Source organism: Salvelinus namaycush, unplaced genomic scaffold (genome assembly GCF_016432855.1).
Source record: "Salvelinus namaycush isolate Seneca unplaced genomic scaffold, SaNama_1.0 Scaffold1812, whole genome shotgun sequence".
Lineage (NCBI taxonomy): Eukaryota > Metazoa > Chordata > Actinopteri > Salmoniformes > Salmonidae > Salvelinus > Salvelinus namaycush.
Window position 1 is genome coordinate 9,536 of NW_024058578.1, and position 18,348 is coordinate 27,883.

Genomic DNA, 18,348 nt, shown 5'->3' on the forward strand with positions numbered 1-18,348 from the left:
CATTATTCCATTTCTGTTTTTCACATGTCTGTGGAACTTGTTCAGTTTATGTCTCAGTTGTTGAATCTTGTTATATTCATACAAATATTTACACATGTTAAGTTTGCTGAAAATAAACGCAGTTTACAGTGAGAGGACGTTTCTTTTTTTGCTGAGTTTATGTTATGTTGTATTTAAATTCATATGTGGGTGGAGGGGGGAGGAGGTGGGGGATTTAACTCGTAATATGTATAGGTAATAGGATCTTTGTTTGTGTTTTTGTGCTTTTACTTTGCTTTTGTTGTTTTTCCAACTTAGGCTAAAAAATATCAGAATAAAATGAAAAATCTAATCACAATAGGACATTTTCTGTCACCTAAACAGCTCTCACAGTTTTGTGGAAAACTTACAAAAACCAACTGTAAAATCTCATTGGCATTTCTACACTTTTAAGCAGTTAAGCAAGGTAACCTCCTCTCCTTCTCTGCAGGGTAAGGTTGTGATAACAGTACAGCTATGTGATGAAGAGCAGACTGAGGATGAGGAGGGTGAGGAGTACTTCCTGTTGTTCTCTGGGTCCTCCCAGAGTCACCTGACCAGTGCCTTGTGGAGCGGCCATGACACCCTGCGCACCCTCTGTCCCGGTAAGACTTTTAATCAACTGTATTAATCACACAGAGGATTGGATTGGTCAACAGACACATACAGCAACATGTACATATATCAGAGAATCATAGACTGAGTACTGATGCCCAATATTGACTGGCATTCATCAAGCTGCCCACTAAAGAAAAAGCTTCAAACTGTAGCCAGTGCCTGCAGGTTATCAGTCAACCTACCAGGGTAGTTACAAACAGGAATGAAATCATCAATCAAATCAAATCAAATGTATTTATATAGCCCTTCTTACATCAGCTGATATCTCAAAGTGCTGTACAGAAACCCAGCCTAAAACCCCAAACAGCAAGCAATGCAGGTGTAGAAGCACGGTGGCTAGGAAAAACTCCCTAGAAAGGACAAAACCTAGGAAGAAACCTAGAGAGGAACCAGGCTATGAGGGGTGGCCAGTCCTCTTCTGGCTGTGCCGGGTGGAGATTATAACAGAACATGGCCAAGATGTTCAAATGTTCATAAATGACCAGCATGATAAAATAATAATAATCACAGTAGTTGTCGAGTGTGCAACAAGTCAGCACCTCAGGAGTAAATGTCAGTTGGCTTTTCATAGCCGATCATTGAAAGTATCTCTACCGCTCCTGCTGTCTCTAGAGAGTTGAAAACAGCAGGTCTGGGACAGGTAGCACGTCCGGTGAACAGGTCAGGGTTCCATAGCCGCAGGCAGAACAGTTGAAACTGGAGCAGCAGCACGGCCAGGTGGATTGGAGACAGCAAGGACTCATCATGCCAGGTAGTCCTGAGGTAGTCCTCAACATGTATTGATCACATCTTTACTAATGCTGCTGAAATTGGCTTTAAAGCAGTATCCAAATCCATCGGATGTAGTGATCACAATATAGTAGCCTTATCTAGGAAAACCACAGTTCCAAAGGCTCTGCCTAATATAGTGTATAAGAGGTCATACAAGAAGTTGTGTAGAGAATCATATGTTGATGATGTAAAGAACGTTTGTTGGTCCGTGGTGTGTAATGAGGAGCAACCAGACGATGTACATTTATGAAATGGGGAAATGAGGAGCAACCAGATGCTGCACTTGACACTTTATGAAATGTATGAAATGTCTTATTCCAGTTACTAATAAGAAAATGACTGTAAAAACTGTTAAATCCCCATGGATTGATAAATCCCCTTTGGAATTGAAGAATGGTTGAGAGGGAGAGAGGGATGAGAGAGAGAGAGAGAGAGAGGGATGAGAGGGATGAGAGGGAAGAGAGGGACGAGGCAAACGGTACGGCAAATAAGTCTGGCTGCACTACCGTTTGGCAAACGTCCTGCAAACTGAGAAATCATGTGACTAAACTGAGTAAAAAGAAGAAGTACCTACACTATGAAACAAAGATAAATGAAATAAAGAATGATATTAAAAAGCTCTGGAGCACCTAAGGGGCCTAGACAGTTCTGTCTCACCTGGACTACTGTTCAGTTGTGTGGTCAGGTGCCACAAAAAGGGACTTAGAAAATTGCAGTTGGCTCAGAACAGGGCAGCACGGCTGGCCCTTGGATGTACACAGAGAGCTAATATGCATATATGAATAATATGCATAACAGTCTCTCCTGGCTCAAAGTGGAGGAGAGATTGACTTCATCAATATTTGTTTTTGTAAGAGGTGTTGACAAGCTGACTGTACCGAGCTGTCTGTTTAAACTACCGGCACACAGCTCGGACACCCATGCATTCCCCACAAGACATGTCACCAGAGGTCTGTTTAAACTACTAGCACACAGCTCGGACACCCATGCATTCCCCACAAGACATGTCACCAGAGGTCTGTTTAAACTACTAGCACACAGGTCGGACACCCATGCATACCCCACAAGACATGCCACCAGAGGTCTCTTCACAGTCCCCAAGTCCAGAACAGACTATGGAAGGTGCACAGTACTACATAGAGCCATGACTACATGGAACTCTATTCCACATCAAGTAACTGACGCAAGCAGTAAAATCAGATTTAAAAAACATCAATCTACACACAATACCACATAATGATGAAGCAAAATATTTAAAAAAACGGAAATATTATATTTACATAATTATTCAGACCCTTTACTCAGAACACTGTTGACGCACCTTTGGCAGCAATTACAGCCTTGAGTCTTCTTGGATATTACGCTAAAAGCTTGGCACACTTGTATTTGGGGAGTTTCTCTGATTCTTCTCTGCAGATCCTCTCAAGCTCTGTCAGGTTGGATGGGGAGTGTTGCTGCACAGCTATTTTCAGGTCTCTCCCAGAGATGTTTGATTTGGGTCAAGTCCTGGCTCTGGCTGAGCCACTCAAGGATATTCAGAGACTTGTCCCGAAGCTAATCCTGCGTTGTCTTGGCTGTGTGCTTAGGGTCGTTGTTCTGTTGGAAGGTGAACCTTCGCCCCAGTCTGAGGTTCTGAGCGCTCTGGAACAGGTTTTGAGCAAGGATCTATCTACATTGCTCCGTTCATCTTTCCCTCGATCCTGACTAGTCTCCCAGTTCCTACCGCTGAAAAACGAACTCACAGCAAGATGCTGCCATCACCAGGTTTCTTCCAGACGTGACGCTTGGCATTCAGGCCAAATAGTTTAATCTTTAGGTGCAATTAGTCTTTAGGTGCATTTCGACTCCAAGCGGGCTGTCATGTGCCTTTTACTGAGGAGTGGTTTCCGTCAGGCTATTCTACCATAAAGGCCTGATTGATGGAGTGCTGCAGAGACGGTTGTCCTTCTGGAAGATTCTCCCATCTCCTCAAAGGAACTCCAGAGCTCTGTCAAGGTGACCATTGGGTTCTTGGTCACCTCCCTAACCAAGGCCCTTCTCCTCCAACTGCTCAGTTTGGCCGGGCGGCCAGCTCTAAGTAGAGTCTTGCTGGTTCCAAACGTCTTCCATTTAAGAATGATATAATGATGGGGCCCTTCAATGCTGCATAAATGTTTAGGTACCCTTCCCCAGATCGGTGCCTCAACACATTACTGTCCCAGAGCTCAACGGACAATTCCTTCGACCTCATGGCTTGGTTTTTGCTCTGATATGCACTGTCAACTGTGGGACTGTATATAGACAGGTGTGTGCTTTTCCAAATCATGTTCAATAAATGTAATTTACTACAGGTGATCTCCAATCAAGTTGTAGAAACATCTGAAGGATGATCAATGGAAACAATATGCACCTGAGCTCAATTTTGAGTCTCATAGCAAAGTGTCTGAATACTTATGTAAATAAGGTATATCTGTTTTTTATTATTAATACATTTGCAAAAATGTTTTAACCAGTTTTTGCGTTGTCATCATTGGGTATTGTGTGTAGAATGCTGAGGATTTTTTAATTATTTGATCCATTTTAGAATTAGGCTGTAATGTAAAAACAAATTGGAATTACGAATGCACTGTATTTTCACTGTATAAGTGCCTTAATGTGTTTGGACCCCAGGAAGAGTAGCTGCTGCCTTGACAGGAACTAATGGGGATCCATAATAAACCCCCGGAAGAGTAGCTGCTGCCTTGGCAGGAACTAATGGGGATCCATAATAAACCCCAGGAAGAGTAGCTGCTGCCTTGACAGGAACTAATGGGGATCCATAATAAACCCCAGGAAGAGTAGCTGCTGCCTTGGCAGGAACTAATGGGGATCCATAATAAACCCCAGGAAGAGTAGCTGCTGCCTTGACAGGAACTAATGGGGATCCATAATAAACCCCCGGAAGAGTAGCTGCTGCCTTGACAGGAACTAATGGGGATCCATAATAAACCCCAGGAAGAGTAGCTGCTGCTTTGGCAGGAACTAATGGGGATCCATAATAAACCCCAGGAAGAGTAGCTGCTGCCTTGGCAGGAACTAATGGGGATCCATAATAAACCCCAGGAAGAGTAGCTGCTGCCTTGTCAGGAACTAATGGGGATCCATAATAAACCTCCGGAAGAGTAGCTGCTGCCTTGACAGGAACTAATGGGGATCCATTATAAACCCCAGGAAGAGTAGCTGCTTCCTGGGCAGGAACTAATGGGGATCCATAATAAACCCCAGGAAGAGTAGCTGCTGCCTTGGCAGGAACTAATGGGGATCCATAATAAACCCCAAGAAGAGTAGCTGCTGCCTTGACAGGAACTAATGGGGATCCATTATAAACCCCAGGAAGAGAAGCTGCTTCCTGGGCAGGAACTAATGGGGATCCATTATAAACCCCAGGAAGAGTAGCTGCTTCCTGGGCAGGAACTAATGGGGATCCATTATAAACCCCAGGAAGAGTAGCTGCTGCTTTGGCAGGAACTAATGGGGATCCATAATAAACCCCAGGAAGAGTAGCTGCTGCCTTGACAGGAACTAATGGGGATCCATAATAAACCCCCGGAAGAGTAGCTGCTGCCTTGGCAGGAACTAATGGGGATCCATAATAAACCCCAGGAAGAGTAGCTGCTGCCTTGACAGGAACTAATGGGGATCCATAATAAACCCCAGGAAGAGTAGCTGCTGCCTTGGCAGGAACTAATGGGGATCCATAATAAACCCCAGGAAGAGTAGCTGCTGCCTTGACAGGAACTAATGGGGATCCATAATAAACCCCCGGAAGAGTAGCTGCTGCCTTGACAGGAACTAATGGGGATCCATAATAAACCCCAGGAAGAGTAGCTGCTGCTTTGGCAGGAACTAATGGGGATCCATAATAAACCCCAGGAAGAGTAGCTGCTGCCTTGGCAGGAACTAATGGGGATCCATAATAAACCCCAGGAAGAGTAGCTGCTGCCTTGGCAGGAACTAATGGGGATCCATAATAAACCTCCGGAAGAGTAGCTGCTGCCTTGACAGGAACTAATGGGGATCCATTATAAACCCCAGGAAGAGTAGCTGCTTCCTGGGCAGGAACTAATGGGGATCCATAATAAACCCCAGGAAGAGTAGCTGCTGCCTTGGCAGGAACTAATGGGGATCCATAATAAACCCCAGGAAGAGTAGCTGCTGCCTTGACAGGAACTAATGGGGATCCATTATAAACCCCAGGAAGAGTAGCTGCTTCCTGGGCAGGAACTAATGGGGATCCATTATAAACCCCAGGAAGAGTAGCTGCTTCCTGGGCAGGAACTAATGGGGATCCATTATAAACCCCAGGAAGAGTAGCTGCTGCTTTGGCAGGAACTAATGGGGATCCATAATAAACCCCAGGAAGAGTAGCTGCTGCCTTGACAGGAACTAATGGGGATCCATAATAAACCCCCGGAAGAGTAGCTGCTGCCTTGGCAGGAACTAATGGGGATCCATAATAAACCCCAGGAAGAGTAGCTGCTGCCTTGACAGGAACTAATGGGGATCCATAATAAACCCCAGGAAGAGTAGCTGCTGCCTTGGCAGGAACTAATGGGGATCCATAATAAACCCCAGGAAGAGTAGCTGCTGCCTTGACAGGAACTAATGGGGATCCATAATAAACCCCCGGAAGAGTAGCTGCTGCCTTGACAGGAACTAATGGGGATCCATAATAAACCCCAGGAAGAGTAGCTGCTGCTTTGGCAGGAACTAATGGGGATCCATAATAAACCCCAGGAAGAGTAGCTGCTGCCTTGGCAGGAACTAATGGGGATCCATAATAAACCCCAGGAAGAGTAGCTGTTGCCTTGTCAGGAACTAATGGGGATCCATAATAAACCTCCGGAAGAGTAGCTGCTGCCTTGACAGGAACTAATGGGGATCCATTATAAACCCCAGGAAGAGTAGCTGCTTCCTGGGCAGGAACTAATGGGGATCCATAATAAACCCCAGGAAGAGTAGCTGCTGCCTTGGCAGGAACTAATGGGGATCCATAATGAACCCCAGGAAGAGTAGCTGCTGCCTTGGCAGGAACTAATGGGGATCCTTAATAAACCCCAGGAAGAGTAGCTGCTGCCTTGGCAGGAACTAATGGGGATCCATAATAAACCCCAGGAAGAGTAGCTGCTGCCTTGACAGGAACTAATGGGGATCTATAATAAACCCCAGGAAGAGTAGCTGCTGCCTTGGCAGGAAGTAATGGTGATCCATAATAAACCCCAGGAAGAGTAGCTGCTGCCTTGGCAGGAACTAATGGGGATCCATAATAAACCCCAGGAAGAGTAGCTGCTGCCTTGACAGGAACTAATGGGGATCCATTATAAACCCCAGGAAGAGTAGCTGCTTCCTGGGCAGGAACTAATGGGGATCCATTATAAACCCCAGGAAGAGTAGCTGCTGTCTTGGCAGGAACTAATGGGGATCCATAATAAACCCCAGGAAGAGTAGCTGCTGCCTTGGCAGGAACTAATGGGGATCCATAATAAACCCCAGGAAGAGTAGCTGCTGCCTTGGCAGGAAGTAATGGTGATCCATAATAAACCCCAGGAAGAGTAGCTGCTGCCTTGGCAGGAACTAATGGGGATCCATAATAAACCCCAGGAAGAGTAGCTGCTGCCTTGACAGGAACTAATGGGGATCCATTATAAACCCCAGGAAGAGTAGCTGCTTCCTGGGCAGGAACTAATGGGGATCCATTATAAACCCCAGGAAGAGTAGCTGCTGTCTTGGCAGGAACTAATGGGGATCCATAATAAACCCCAGGAAGAGTAGCTGCTGCCTTGGCAGGAACTAATGGGGATCCATAATAAACCCCAGGAAGAGTAGCTGCTGCCTTGTCAGGAACTAATGGGGATCCATAATAAACCTCAGGAAGAGTAGCTGCTGCCTTGGCAGGAAGTAATGGGGATCCATAATAAACCCCAGGAAGAGTAGCTGCTGCCTTGACAGGAACTAATGGGGATCCATAATAAACCCCAGGAAGAGTAGCTGCTGCCTTGGCAGGAACTAATGGAGATCCACAATAAACCCCAGGAAGAGCAGCTGCTGCCTTGACAGGAACTAATGGGGATCCATAATAAATACAAATAGAAATACAGAGAGAAAAAAAGAGAAATAATAGAAAAGTTATAATATGAGGAATAAATACACACTCTCCTCTCTCCTCTCTCCTCTCTCCACTCTCCACTCTCCACTCTCCACTCTCCACTCTCCACTCTCCACTCTCTCTCTCTCTCTCTCTCTCTCTCTCTCTCTCTCTCTCTCTCTCCTCTCTCCTCTCTCCACTCTCCACTCTCCTCTCTCCTCTCTCCTCTCTCCTCTCTCCTCTCTCCACTCTCCACTCTCCACTCTCCTCTCTCCTCTCTTCATCTCTCTTCCCCCATATGCCTCTCTCCTCTCTCCTCTCTCCACTCTCCTCTCTTCATCTCTCTTCCCCCATATGCCTCTCTCCTCTCTCCTCTCTCCACTCTCCTCTCTTCATCTCTCTTCCCCCATATGCCTCTCTCCTCTCTCCACTCTCCTCTCTTCATCTCTCTTCCCCCATATGCCTCTCTCCTCTCTCCTCTCTCCACTCTCCTCTCTTCATCTCTCTTCCCCCATATGCCTCTCTCCTCTCTCCTCTCTCCACTCTCCTCTCTTCATCTCTCTTCCCCCATTTGCCTCTCTCCTCTCTCCTCTCCTCATCTCTAACACTCTCCTCCCTCCTCATCTCTGTCCCCCAGCCCATGACTGCTGTGAGGCGGTGCAGGTCACCCTGTGCAGGGCCCGACCCGGCCATCCCCCGGCCGGTGAACCCCCGGTGTCTGTGGTGGCGGTGGCGGAGCAGCTGTTCAACTTCGTCCAGGACCTGGCCTTCGACATGGCCCAGTTTCTGGTGAGCATCTAGGTCGAAAATATCAAGATTGAGTCAAGAGTATTTAGAACAAAGCTGGTCCCATGAATCTGTTTTTTTTATTAAAGCTTTCTGCACGTGAATATAACATTGTCCTCACCTGGTATCTTCAACCTAGGTGAGCACTGCAGGGAGGCCAGACGGCCTTGAGGGGGCGATGTTACTCGATGAATGTCAGATCCCTCTGGAGGAATGTGAGAGACTGGATGAGAGTCTGTCCCTGGCACTGAGACACCTGGACCTGCCTGATGGGTGGAACCTACTGGGGACACACCTCAGGAACAGCACTGGTGAGGGAGGGAGGGGGAGAGAGAGGGAGGGAGGGAGAGAGAGAGAGAGAGAGAGAGAGAGAGAGAGAGAGAGAGAGAGAGAGAGAGAGAGAGAGAGAGAGAGAGAGAGAGAGAGAGAGAGAGAGAGAGAGAGAGAGAGAGAGAGAGAGAGAGAGAGAGAGAGAGAGAGAGAGAAATTGTGTCCCTCATTGATTCAAATGGCAAAAACATTCAAGAGGATTAACTTTTCCCAAACACAAAGTGGCTAAGCTCAGGTGCCTAAACACTAGACCCTGGAGCTGTTGTCAGAGGACAGACTAGGGTCCCCCAGCCACATTATAAGTCACACGGGCACAAATGACCTGAATAATATTAAGAAATGCTATAGATGGAAGGAAAGTAGTGTGGAAACATAACTAAAAACAATTGGGCAACAACAAATTCAATCCCTTCTCGATAATTTCCTGGACAAAATGTTTTGTAAATGTTTCACTGTAATAGTGAAGGTGTAAACTTGGCAGTAGAAAACCTAAACAGTATACTTGACCTCTCAGCTTCCCTGTCAAATCTAAAAATGTCAAGCAGACAATCTAAGAAAATGAACAACAATGACAAATGGTTTGATGAAGAATGCAAAAACCTAAGAAAGACATTTAGAAACCTGTCCAACCAAAAACATAGAGACCCAGAAAACCTGAGTCTACGCCTTCACTATGTTGAATCACTAAAACAATACAGAAATACACTACGGAAAAAGAAGTAACAGCATGTCAGAAATCAGCTCAATGTAATTGAAGAATCCATAGACTCTAACCACTTCTGTGAAAATTGGAACACACTAAACAAACAACAACACGAAGAATTATCTATCCAAAATGGAGATGTGTGGATAAACCACTTCTACAATCATTTTTTCTCTATAACAAAGAATAAACAGCAAACACATATATACATGATCAAATAGTAGTCTCTCTCTGTGTGTAACTCTGAACAGTGTAGTCTCTCTGTGTGTGTAACTCTGAACAGTGTAGTCTCTCTGTGTGTAACTCTGAACAGTGTAGTCTCTCTGTGTGTAACTCTGAACAGTGTAGTCTCTCTCTGTGTGTAACTCTGAACAGTGTAGTCTCTCTGTGTGTAACTCTGAACAGTGTAGTCTCTCTCTGTGTGTGTAACTCTGAACAGTGTAGTCTCTCTGTGTGTAACTCTGAATAGTTAAAAACTTCTTGCCGCACGGATCCCTTTAGCAGGATCAATTTCGTAAACAACCGCTGAATTGCAGAGCGCCAAATTCAAAAATAATACAACAAATATTTATAATCATGAAATCACAAGTGAAATATACCTAAACACAGCTTAGCTTGTTGTTAATCCACCTGTCATGTCAGATTTTGAAAAAATACTTTACAGCGAAAGCAATCCAAGCGTTTGTGAGTTTATCAATCACTAGACAAAACAGTAAGAACAGCTAGCCGCAAATTAGCTAGGTCACGAAAGTCAGAAAAGCAATAAAATGAATCGCTTACCTTTGATAATCTTCAGATTTTTTTACTCACGAGACTCCCAGTTACACAATAAATGTTATTTTTTTTCGAAAATGATTAGTTTTATAACCAAAAACCGCCATTTGGTTTGCGCGTTATGTTCAGAAAACCACAGGCTCGTTCCGGTCCTGAAGGGCAGACGAAAATTCCAAAAAGTATCCGTAATGGTCGTAGAAACATGTCAAACATTTTTTATAATCAATCCTCAGGTTGTTTTTAACATAAATAATCGATAATATTTCAACCGGACGGTAAACTATTCGATACTACAGAGAAAGAAAATGTCGAGCTTCTTCTCTCGCGCGCAGGAACCAATCAAAGGACACCTGAGGCGTTTTGATAAATCTCGCTCATTTTTCAGAATAAAAGCCTGAAACTATGTCTAAAGCCTGGTCACAGCCTGAGGAAGCCATTGGGAAAGGAATCTGGTTGATACCCCTTTAAATGGAGGAGGGGCAGGCAATGAAACAGGGATTTTTCCATAAAAAAGGCACTTCCGGGTTGGATTTCCTCAGGTTTTCGCCTGCAAAATCAGTTCACAGACAATATTTTGACAGTTTTGGAAACTTTGGAGTGTTTTCTATCCTAATCTGTAAATGATATGCATATTATACAATCTGGGCCTGAGAAATAGTCAGTTTACCTTGGGAACGTTATTTTTCCAAACATAAAAATTCTGCCCCGTAGCTGAAAGAGGTTTTAATTAAGTCTCTCTCTGTGTGTAACTCTGAACAGTGTAGTCTCTCTCTGTGTAACTCTGAATAGTATAGTCTCTCTATACTATTCAGAGTTACACACACAGAGAGACTATACTATTCAGAGTTACACACACAGTCTGTCCCCTGAGGACTGACAACAGAACAAGACAGTGCTGCAGCTTTTAAAGTCCCAGAAATAGCCTGATAATCTGTTAGTGAGAGAGACTGTATATCTGTCAGTGTTCTGGTCCTGTAGACAGTCCTCATCTTCACAGTCCTCATCTTCACAGTCCTCATCTTCACAGTCCTCATCTTCACAGTCCTCATCTTCACAGTCCTCATCTTCACAGTCCTCATCTTCACAGTCCCCTGCAGCCAATTCATCCTGTGGCCCAATACCAGTCATACCACTGGGCCGTCCTGCATCGCCAGCAGACTGGGCCATTCACTACACTATACGTTCACTAGCTGTTGATGTCCACTGCTCTAAGTACAACTCTGACAGTACAGCTCTCTATCATGGAGTCTGGCAGGTCTAACTAGCTGATCAGGGATCAGTTGGTGAGGTAATACAACAGTAGACAGTACTGCTCTCTACCATGGAGTCTGGCAGGTCTAACTAGCTGATCAGGGATCAGTTGGTGAGGTAATACAACAGTAGACAGTACAGCTCTCTACCATGGAGTCTGGCAGGTCTAACTAGCTGATCAGGGATCAGTTGGTGAGGTAATACAACAGTAGACAGTACTGCTCTCTACCATGGAGTCTGGCAGGTCTAACTGGCTGATCAGGGATCAGTTGGTGAGGTAATACAACAGTAGACAGTACTGCTCTCTACCATGGAGTCTGGCAGGTCTAACTAGCTGATCAGGGATCAGTTGGTGAGATAATAGACCATGAGTAGCATGCTATGTGCTCAGTGATTCACCTCTCCCCTACAGTAGACAGTACAGCTCTCTACCATGGAGTCTGGCAGGTCTAACTAGCTGATCAGGGATCAGTTGGTGAGGTAATACAACAGTAGACAGTACAGCTCTCTACCATGGAGTCTGGCAGGTCTAACTGGCTGATCAGGGATCAGTTGGTGAGATAATACAACAGTAGACAGTACAGCTCTCTACCAAGGAGTCTGGCAGGTCTAACTAGCTGATCAGGGATCAGTTGGTGAGATAATACAACAGTAGACAGTACAGCTCTCTACCAAGGAGTCTGGCAGGTCTAACTAGCTGATCAGGGATCAGTTGGTGAGATAATACAACAGTAGACAGTACAGCTCTCTACCAAGGAGTCTGGCAGGTCTAACTAGCTGATCAGGGATCAGTTGGTGAGGTAATACAACAGTAGACAGTACAGCTCTCTACCATGGAGTCTGGCAGGTCTAACTAGCTGATCAGGGATCAGTTGGTGAGATAATACAACAGTAGACAGTACAGCTCTCTACCATGGAGTCTGGCAGGTCTAACTGGCTGATCAGGGATCAGTTGGTGAGGTAATACAACAGTAGACAGTACAGCTCTCTACCGTGGAGTCTGGCAGGTCTAACTGGCTGATCAGGGATCAGTTCTTGAGGTAATACAACAGTAGACACACACAGGCTAGCAGTATCACTAACACGTACCGTACTGTCCTGTCCTGTCCTGTCCTGTCCTGTCCTGTCCTGACCTGACCTGTCCTGTCCTGTCCTGTCCTGACCTGTCCTGTCCTGTCCTGACCTGTACTGTCCTGTCCTGTCCTGTACTGACCTGTACTGACCTGTACTGACCTGTCCTGTCCTGTACTGACCTGTACTGTCCTGTCCTGACCTGACCTGTCCTGACCTATCCTGTCCTGTCCTGTCCTGTACTGACCTGTCCTGTCCTGTCCTGTCCTGTACTGACCTGACCTGTACTGACCTGTACTGTCCTGTACTGTCCTGTCCTGTCCTGTCCTGTCCTGTCCTGTCCTGTCCTGTCCTGTCCTGTCCTACCTGTCCTGTCCTACCTGTCCTGTCCTGTCCTGTCCTGTCCTACCTGTCCTGTCCTGTCCTGTCCTGTCCTGTCCTGTCCTGTCCTGTCCTGTACTGACCTGTCCTGTCCTGTCCTGTACTGACCTGACCTGTCCTGTCCTGTACTGACCTGTCCTGTCCTGTCCTGACCTGTCCTGACCTGTCCTGTCCTGTCCTGACCTGTCCTGTCCTGTCCTTACCTGTCCTGTCCTGTCCTTACCTGTCCTGTCCTGTCCTGACCTGTCCTGTCCTGTCCTGACCTGTCCTGACCTGTCCTGTCCTGTCCTGACCTGTCCTGTCCTGTCCTGTCCTGTCCTGACCTGTCCTGTCCTGTCCTGTACTGACCTGTCCTGTCCTGTACTGACCTGTCCTGACCGGTCCTGTCCTGTCCTGACCTGACCTGTCCTGTCCTGTCCTGTCCTGTACTGACCTGTCCTGTCCTGTCCTGTCCTGTCCTGTACTGACCTGTCCTGTCCTGTACTGACCTGTCCTGTCCTGTCCTGTACTGACCTGACCTGTCCTGTCCTGTACTGACCTGTCCTGTCCTGTACTGACCTGTCCTGACCGGTCCTGTCCTGTCCTGACCTGTCCTGTCCTGTCCTGTCCTTACCTGTCCTGTCCTGTCCTTACCTGTCCTGTCCTGTACTGACCTGTCCTGTCCTGTACTGACCTGTCCTGACCGGTCCTGTCCTGTCCTGACCTGTCCTGTCCTGTCCTGTCCTGTACTGACCTGTCCTGTCCTGTCCTGTACTGACCTGTCCTGTCCTGTACTGACCTGTCCTGACCGGTCCTGTCCTGTCCTGACCTGACCTGTCCTGTCCTGTCCTGTCCTGTCCTGTCCTGTACTGACCTGACCTGACCTGAACTGACCTGTACTGTCCTGTCCTGTCCTGTCCTGTCCCGTCCTGTCCTGTCCTGTCCTGTCCTGTACTGACCTGACCTGTACTGACCTGTCCTGTACTGACCTGTCCTGTCCTGTACTGACCTGTCCTGACCTGTCCTGTCCTGACCTGTCCTGACCGGTCCTGTCCTGACCTGTCCTGTCCTGTCCTGTACTGACCTGTCCTGTCCTGTCCTGTCCTGACCTGTCCTGTCCTGTACTGACCTGTACTGACCTGTCCTGTCCTGTACTGACCTGTCCTGACCGGTCCTGTCCTGACCTGTCCTGTCCTGTCCTGTACTGACCTGTCCTGTCCTGTCCTGTCCTGTACTGACCTGTCCTGTCCTGTACTGACCTGTCCTGACCGGTCCTGTCCTGTCCTGACCTGTCCTGACCTGTCCTGTACTGACCTGTACTGACCTGTCCCGTCCTGTCCTGTCCTGTCCTGTCCTGTACTGACCTGACCTGTACTGACCTGTCCTGTACTGACCTGTCCTGTACTGACCTGTACTGACCTGTCCTGTCCTGTACTGACCTGTCCTGACCGGTCCTGTCCTGACCTGTCCTGTCCTGTCCTGTACTGACCTGTCCTGTCCTGTCCTGTCCTGTCCTGTACTGACCTGTCCTGTCCTGTACTGACCTGTCCTGACCGGTCCTGTCCTGACCTGTCCTGACCTGTCCTGTACTGACCTGTCCTGTCCTGTACTGACCTGTACTGACCTGTCCTGTCCTGTCCTGACCTGTCCTGTCCTGTACTGACCTGTACTGACCTGTCCTGTCCTGTACTGACCGGTCCTGTCCTGACCTGTCCTGACCTGTCCTGTCCTGTCCTGTCCTGTCCTGACCTGTCCTGTCCTGTCCTGTCCTGTCCTGACCTGTCCTGTCCTGTCCTGACCTGTCCTGACCTGTCCTGTCCTGTCCTGACCTGTCCTGACCTGTCCTGTACTGACCTGTACTGACCTGTCCCGTCCTGTCCTGTCCTGTCCTGTCCTGTCCTGTACTGACCTGACCTGTACTGACCTGTCCTGTCCTGTACTGACCTGTCCTGTCCTGTACTGACCTGTACTGACCTGTCCTGTCCTGTACTGACCTGTCCTGACCGGTCCTGTCCTGACCTGTCCTGTCCTGTCCTGTACTGACCTGTCCTGTCCTGTCCTGTACTGACCTGTCCTGTCCTGTACTGACCTGTCCTGACCGGTCCTGTCCTGACCTGTCCTGTCCTGTCCTGTACTGACCTGTCCTGTCCTGTACTGACCTGTACTGACCTGTACTGACCTGTCCTGTCCTGACCTGTCCTGACCGGTTTTGTCCTGACCTGTCCTGTCCTGTCCTGTACTGACCTGTCCTGTCCTGTCCTGTCCTGTACTGTACTGACCTGTCCTGTCCTGTCCTGTACTGACCTGTCCTGACCGGTCCTGTCCTGACCTGTCCTGTCCTGTCCTGTACTGACCTGTCCTGTCCTGTACTGACCTGTACTGACCTGTACTGACCTGTCCTGTCCTGTACTGACCTGTCCTGACCGGTCCTGTCCTGACCTGTCCTGTCCTGTCCTGTACTTTACTGACCTGTCCTGTCCTGTCCTGTCCTGTACTGACCTGTCCTGTCCTGTACTGACCTGTCCTGACCGGTCCTGTCCTGTCCTGACCTGTCCTGACCTGTCCTGTCCTGTCCTGTACTGACCTGTCCTGTCCTGTACTGACCTGTCCTGTCCTGTACTGACCTGTCCTGTCCTGTACTGACCTGTCCTGACCGGTCGTGTCCTGACCTGTCCTGTCCTGTCCTGTACTGACCTGTCCTGTCCTGTCCTGTCCTGTCCTGTACTGACCTGTCCTGTCCTGTACTGACCTGTCCTGACCGGTCCTGTCCTGTCCTGTCCTGTCCTGTCCTGACCTGTCCTGTCCTGTCCTGTCCTGTCCTGTCCTGTCCTGTCCTAACACCACCAGCCCTCCCTCCCTGTAGCGAGCTCAGTGTAGCTTCACAGTCACATCACTAACCATCCAACCAGAGTAGAGTAAGTCATCACTAACGAGCCAACCAGGGTAGAGTAAGTCATCACTAACCAGCCAACCAGAGTAGAGTAAGTCATCACTAACCAGCCAACCAGGGTAGAGTAAGTCATCACTAACCAGCCAACCAGGGTAGAGTAAGTCATCACTAACCAGCCAACCAGGGTAGAGGTAAGTCATCACTAACCAGCCAACCAGAGTAGAGTAAGTCATCACTAACCAGCCAACCAGGGTAGAGTAAGTCATCACTAACCAGCCAACCAGAGTAGAGTAAGTCATCACTAACCAGCCAACCAGGGTAGAGTAAGTCATCACTAACCAGCCAACCAGGGTAGAGTAAGTCATCACTAACCAGCCAACCAGGGTAGAGTAAGTCATCACTAACCAGCCAACCAGGGTAGAGTAAGTCATCACTAACCAGCCAACCAGCGTAGAGTAAGTCATCACTAACCAGCCAACCAGGGTAGAGGTAAGTCATCACTAACCAGCCAACCAGGGTAGAGTAAGTCATCACTAACCAGCCAACCAGGGTAGAGTAAGTCATCACTAACCAGCCAACCAGGATAGAGTAAGTCATCACTAACCAGCCAACCAGAGTAGAGTAAGTCATCACTAACCAGCCAACCAGGGTAGAGTAAGTCATCACTAACCAGCCAACAAGAGTAGAGTAAGTCATCACTAACCAGCCAACCAGAGTAGAGTAAGTCATCACTAACCAGCCAACCAGAGAAGAGTAAGTCAGCACTAACCAGCCAACCAGAGTAGAGTAAGTCATCACTAACCAGCCAACCAGAGTAGAGTAAGTCATCACTAACCAGCCAACCAGGGTAGAGTAAGTCATCACTAACCAGCCAACCAGGGTAGAGTAAGTCATCACTAACCAGCCAACCAGAGTAGAGTAAGTCATCACTAACCAGCCAACCAGGGTAGAGTAAGTCATCACTAACCAGCCAACCAGGGTAGAGTAAGTCATCACTAACCAGCCAACCAGGGTAGAGTAAGTCATCACTAACCAGCCAACCAGGGTAGAGTAAGTCATCACTAACCAGCCAACCAGGGTAGAGTAAGTCATCACTAACCAGCCAACCAGAGTAGAGTAAGTCAGCACTAACCAGCCAACCAGGGTAGAGTAAGTCAGCACTAACCAGCCAACCAGGGTAGAGTAAGTCAGCACTAACCAGCCAACCAGGGTAGAGTAAGTCATCACTAACCAGCCAACCAGGGTAGAGTAAGTCATCACTAACCAGCCAACCAGGGTAGAGTAAGTCACCACTAACCAGCCAACCAGAGGAGAGTAAGTCATCACTAACCAGCCAACCAGGGTAGAGTAAGTCATCACTAACCAGCCAACCAACATTGGGATGTTTTTAGTTTCAGGCTATTTACTGAGTGTGTAATTCCATAGTTAAGAGCCCCTCCCTCTCTCTCTCTCTTTCTCTCTCTCGCTCTCTCTCTCTCTCTCTCCCTCTCTCTCCTTCCCTCCCCTTTTTCTCGCTCCTTCCCTCCCCTTTTTCTCGCTCCTTCCCTCTCTCTCTCTTTCTCTCTCGCTCCTTCCCTCTCTCTCTCTTTCTCTCTCGCTCCTTCCCTCTCTCTCTCTTTCTCTCTCTCGCTCTCTCTCTCTCTCTCTCCCTCTCTCTCCTTCCCTCCCCTTTTTCTCGCTCCTTCCCTCTCTCTCTCTTTCTCTCTCGCTCCTTCCCTCTCTCTCTCTTTCTCTCTCGCTCCTTCCCTCTCTCTCTCTTTCTCTCTTTCTCTCTCTCGCTCCTTCCCTCTCTCTCTCTTTCTCTCTCTCGCTCCTTCCCTCTCTCTCTCTTTCTCTCTTTCTCTCTCTCGCTCCTTCCCTATCTCTCTCTTTCTCTCTCTCTCTCTCTCTCTCTCTCGCTCCTTCCCTCCCCTTTTTCTCATTCCTTCCCTCCCTCCATCCCTGCAGAGCCCCAGGAGACGTTGGTCCACTTTGCAGCACGGCGGGGTCTTAAGAGGGTAGCTGTGTGGCTCCTACTGCAACCAGGGGCCCCTGAAGCCCTCAGACTGACCAACAGACAGGGGGCCACACCTGCAAGCATCGCTCAGCAGCGGAGCCACCGAGACCTGCACCAGCTCCTCACAAAGTAAGGACAGATCGTGATGTTGTTTCTCCCAGCTGGATGTTGTGGTGATGTCTGACAATTTAGAGAATCCCAGTCAGACTAACGGACAGAATCCCAGTAAAACCAGGCAATTAATAACACTTCTTGCTGGCTGCTGACCTGCGCTGTGTTGGCCAATCACATGACCTTCCCACTATGTGTTGGCCAATCACATGACCTCCTCACGCTGTGTTGGCCAATCACATGACCTCCTCACGCTGTGTTGGCTAATCACATGACCTCCTCACGCTGTGTTGGCCAATCACATGACCTCCTCACGCTGTGTTGGCAAATCACATGACCTCCTCACGCTGTGTTGGCCAATCACATGACCTCCTCACGCTGTGTTGGCTAATCACATGACCTCCTCACGCTGTGTTGGCTAATCACATGACCTCCTCACGCTGTGTTGGCCAATCACATGACCTCCTCACGCTGTGTTGGCCAATCACATGACCTCCTCACGCTGTGTTGGCCAATCACATGACCTCCTCACGCTGTGTTGGTCAATCACATGACCTCCTCACGCT

General features: G+C 48.1%; 1 protein-coding gene across 1 annotated transcript; it reads left to right on the forward strand.

Moving 5' to 3' along the window:
* Positions 1-469: 469 nt before the first annotated feature.
* Positions 470-17,804, forward strand: LOC120037678 (A-kinase anchor protein 13-like; the record flags this gene model as incomplete). The annotated part of the gene is made up of 4 exons (XM_038983680.1): positions 470-623; positions 8,148-8,299; positions 8,436-8,601; positions 17,623-17,804. Coding segments are annotated over 4 exons (654 nt in total), but the record flags the coding sequence as incomplete, so codon positions are not given.
* Positions 17,805-18,348: the final 544 nt, after the last annotated feature.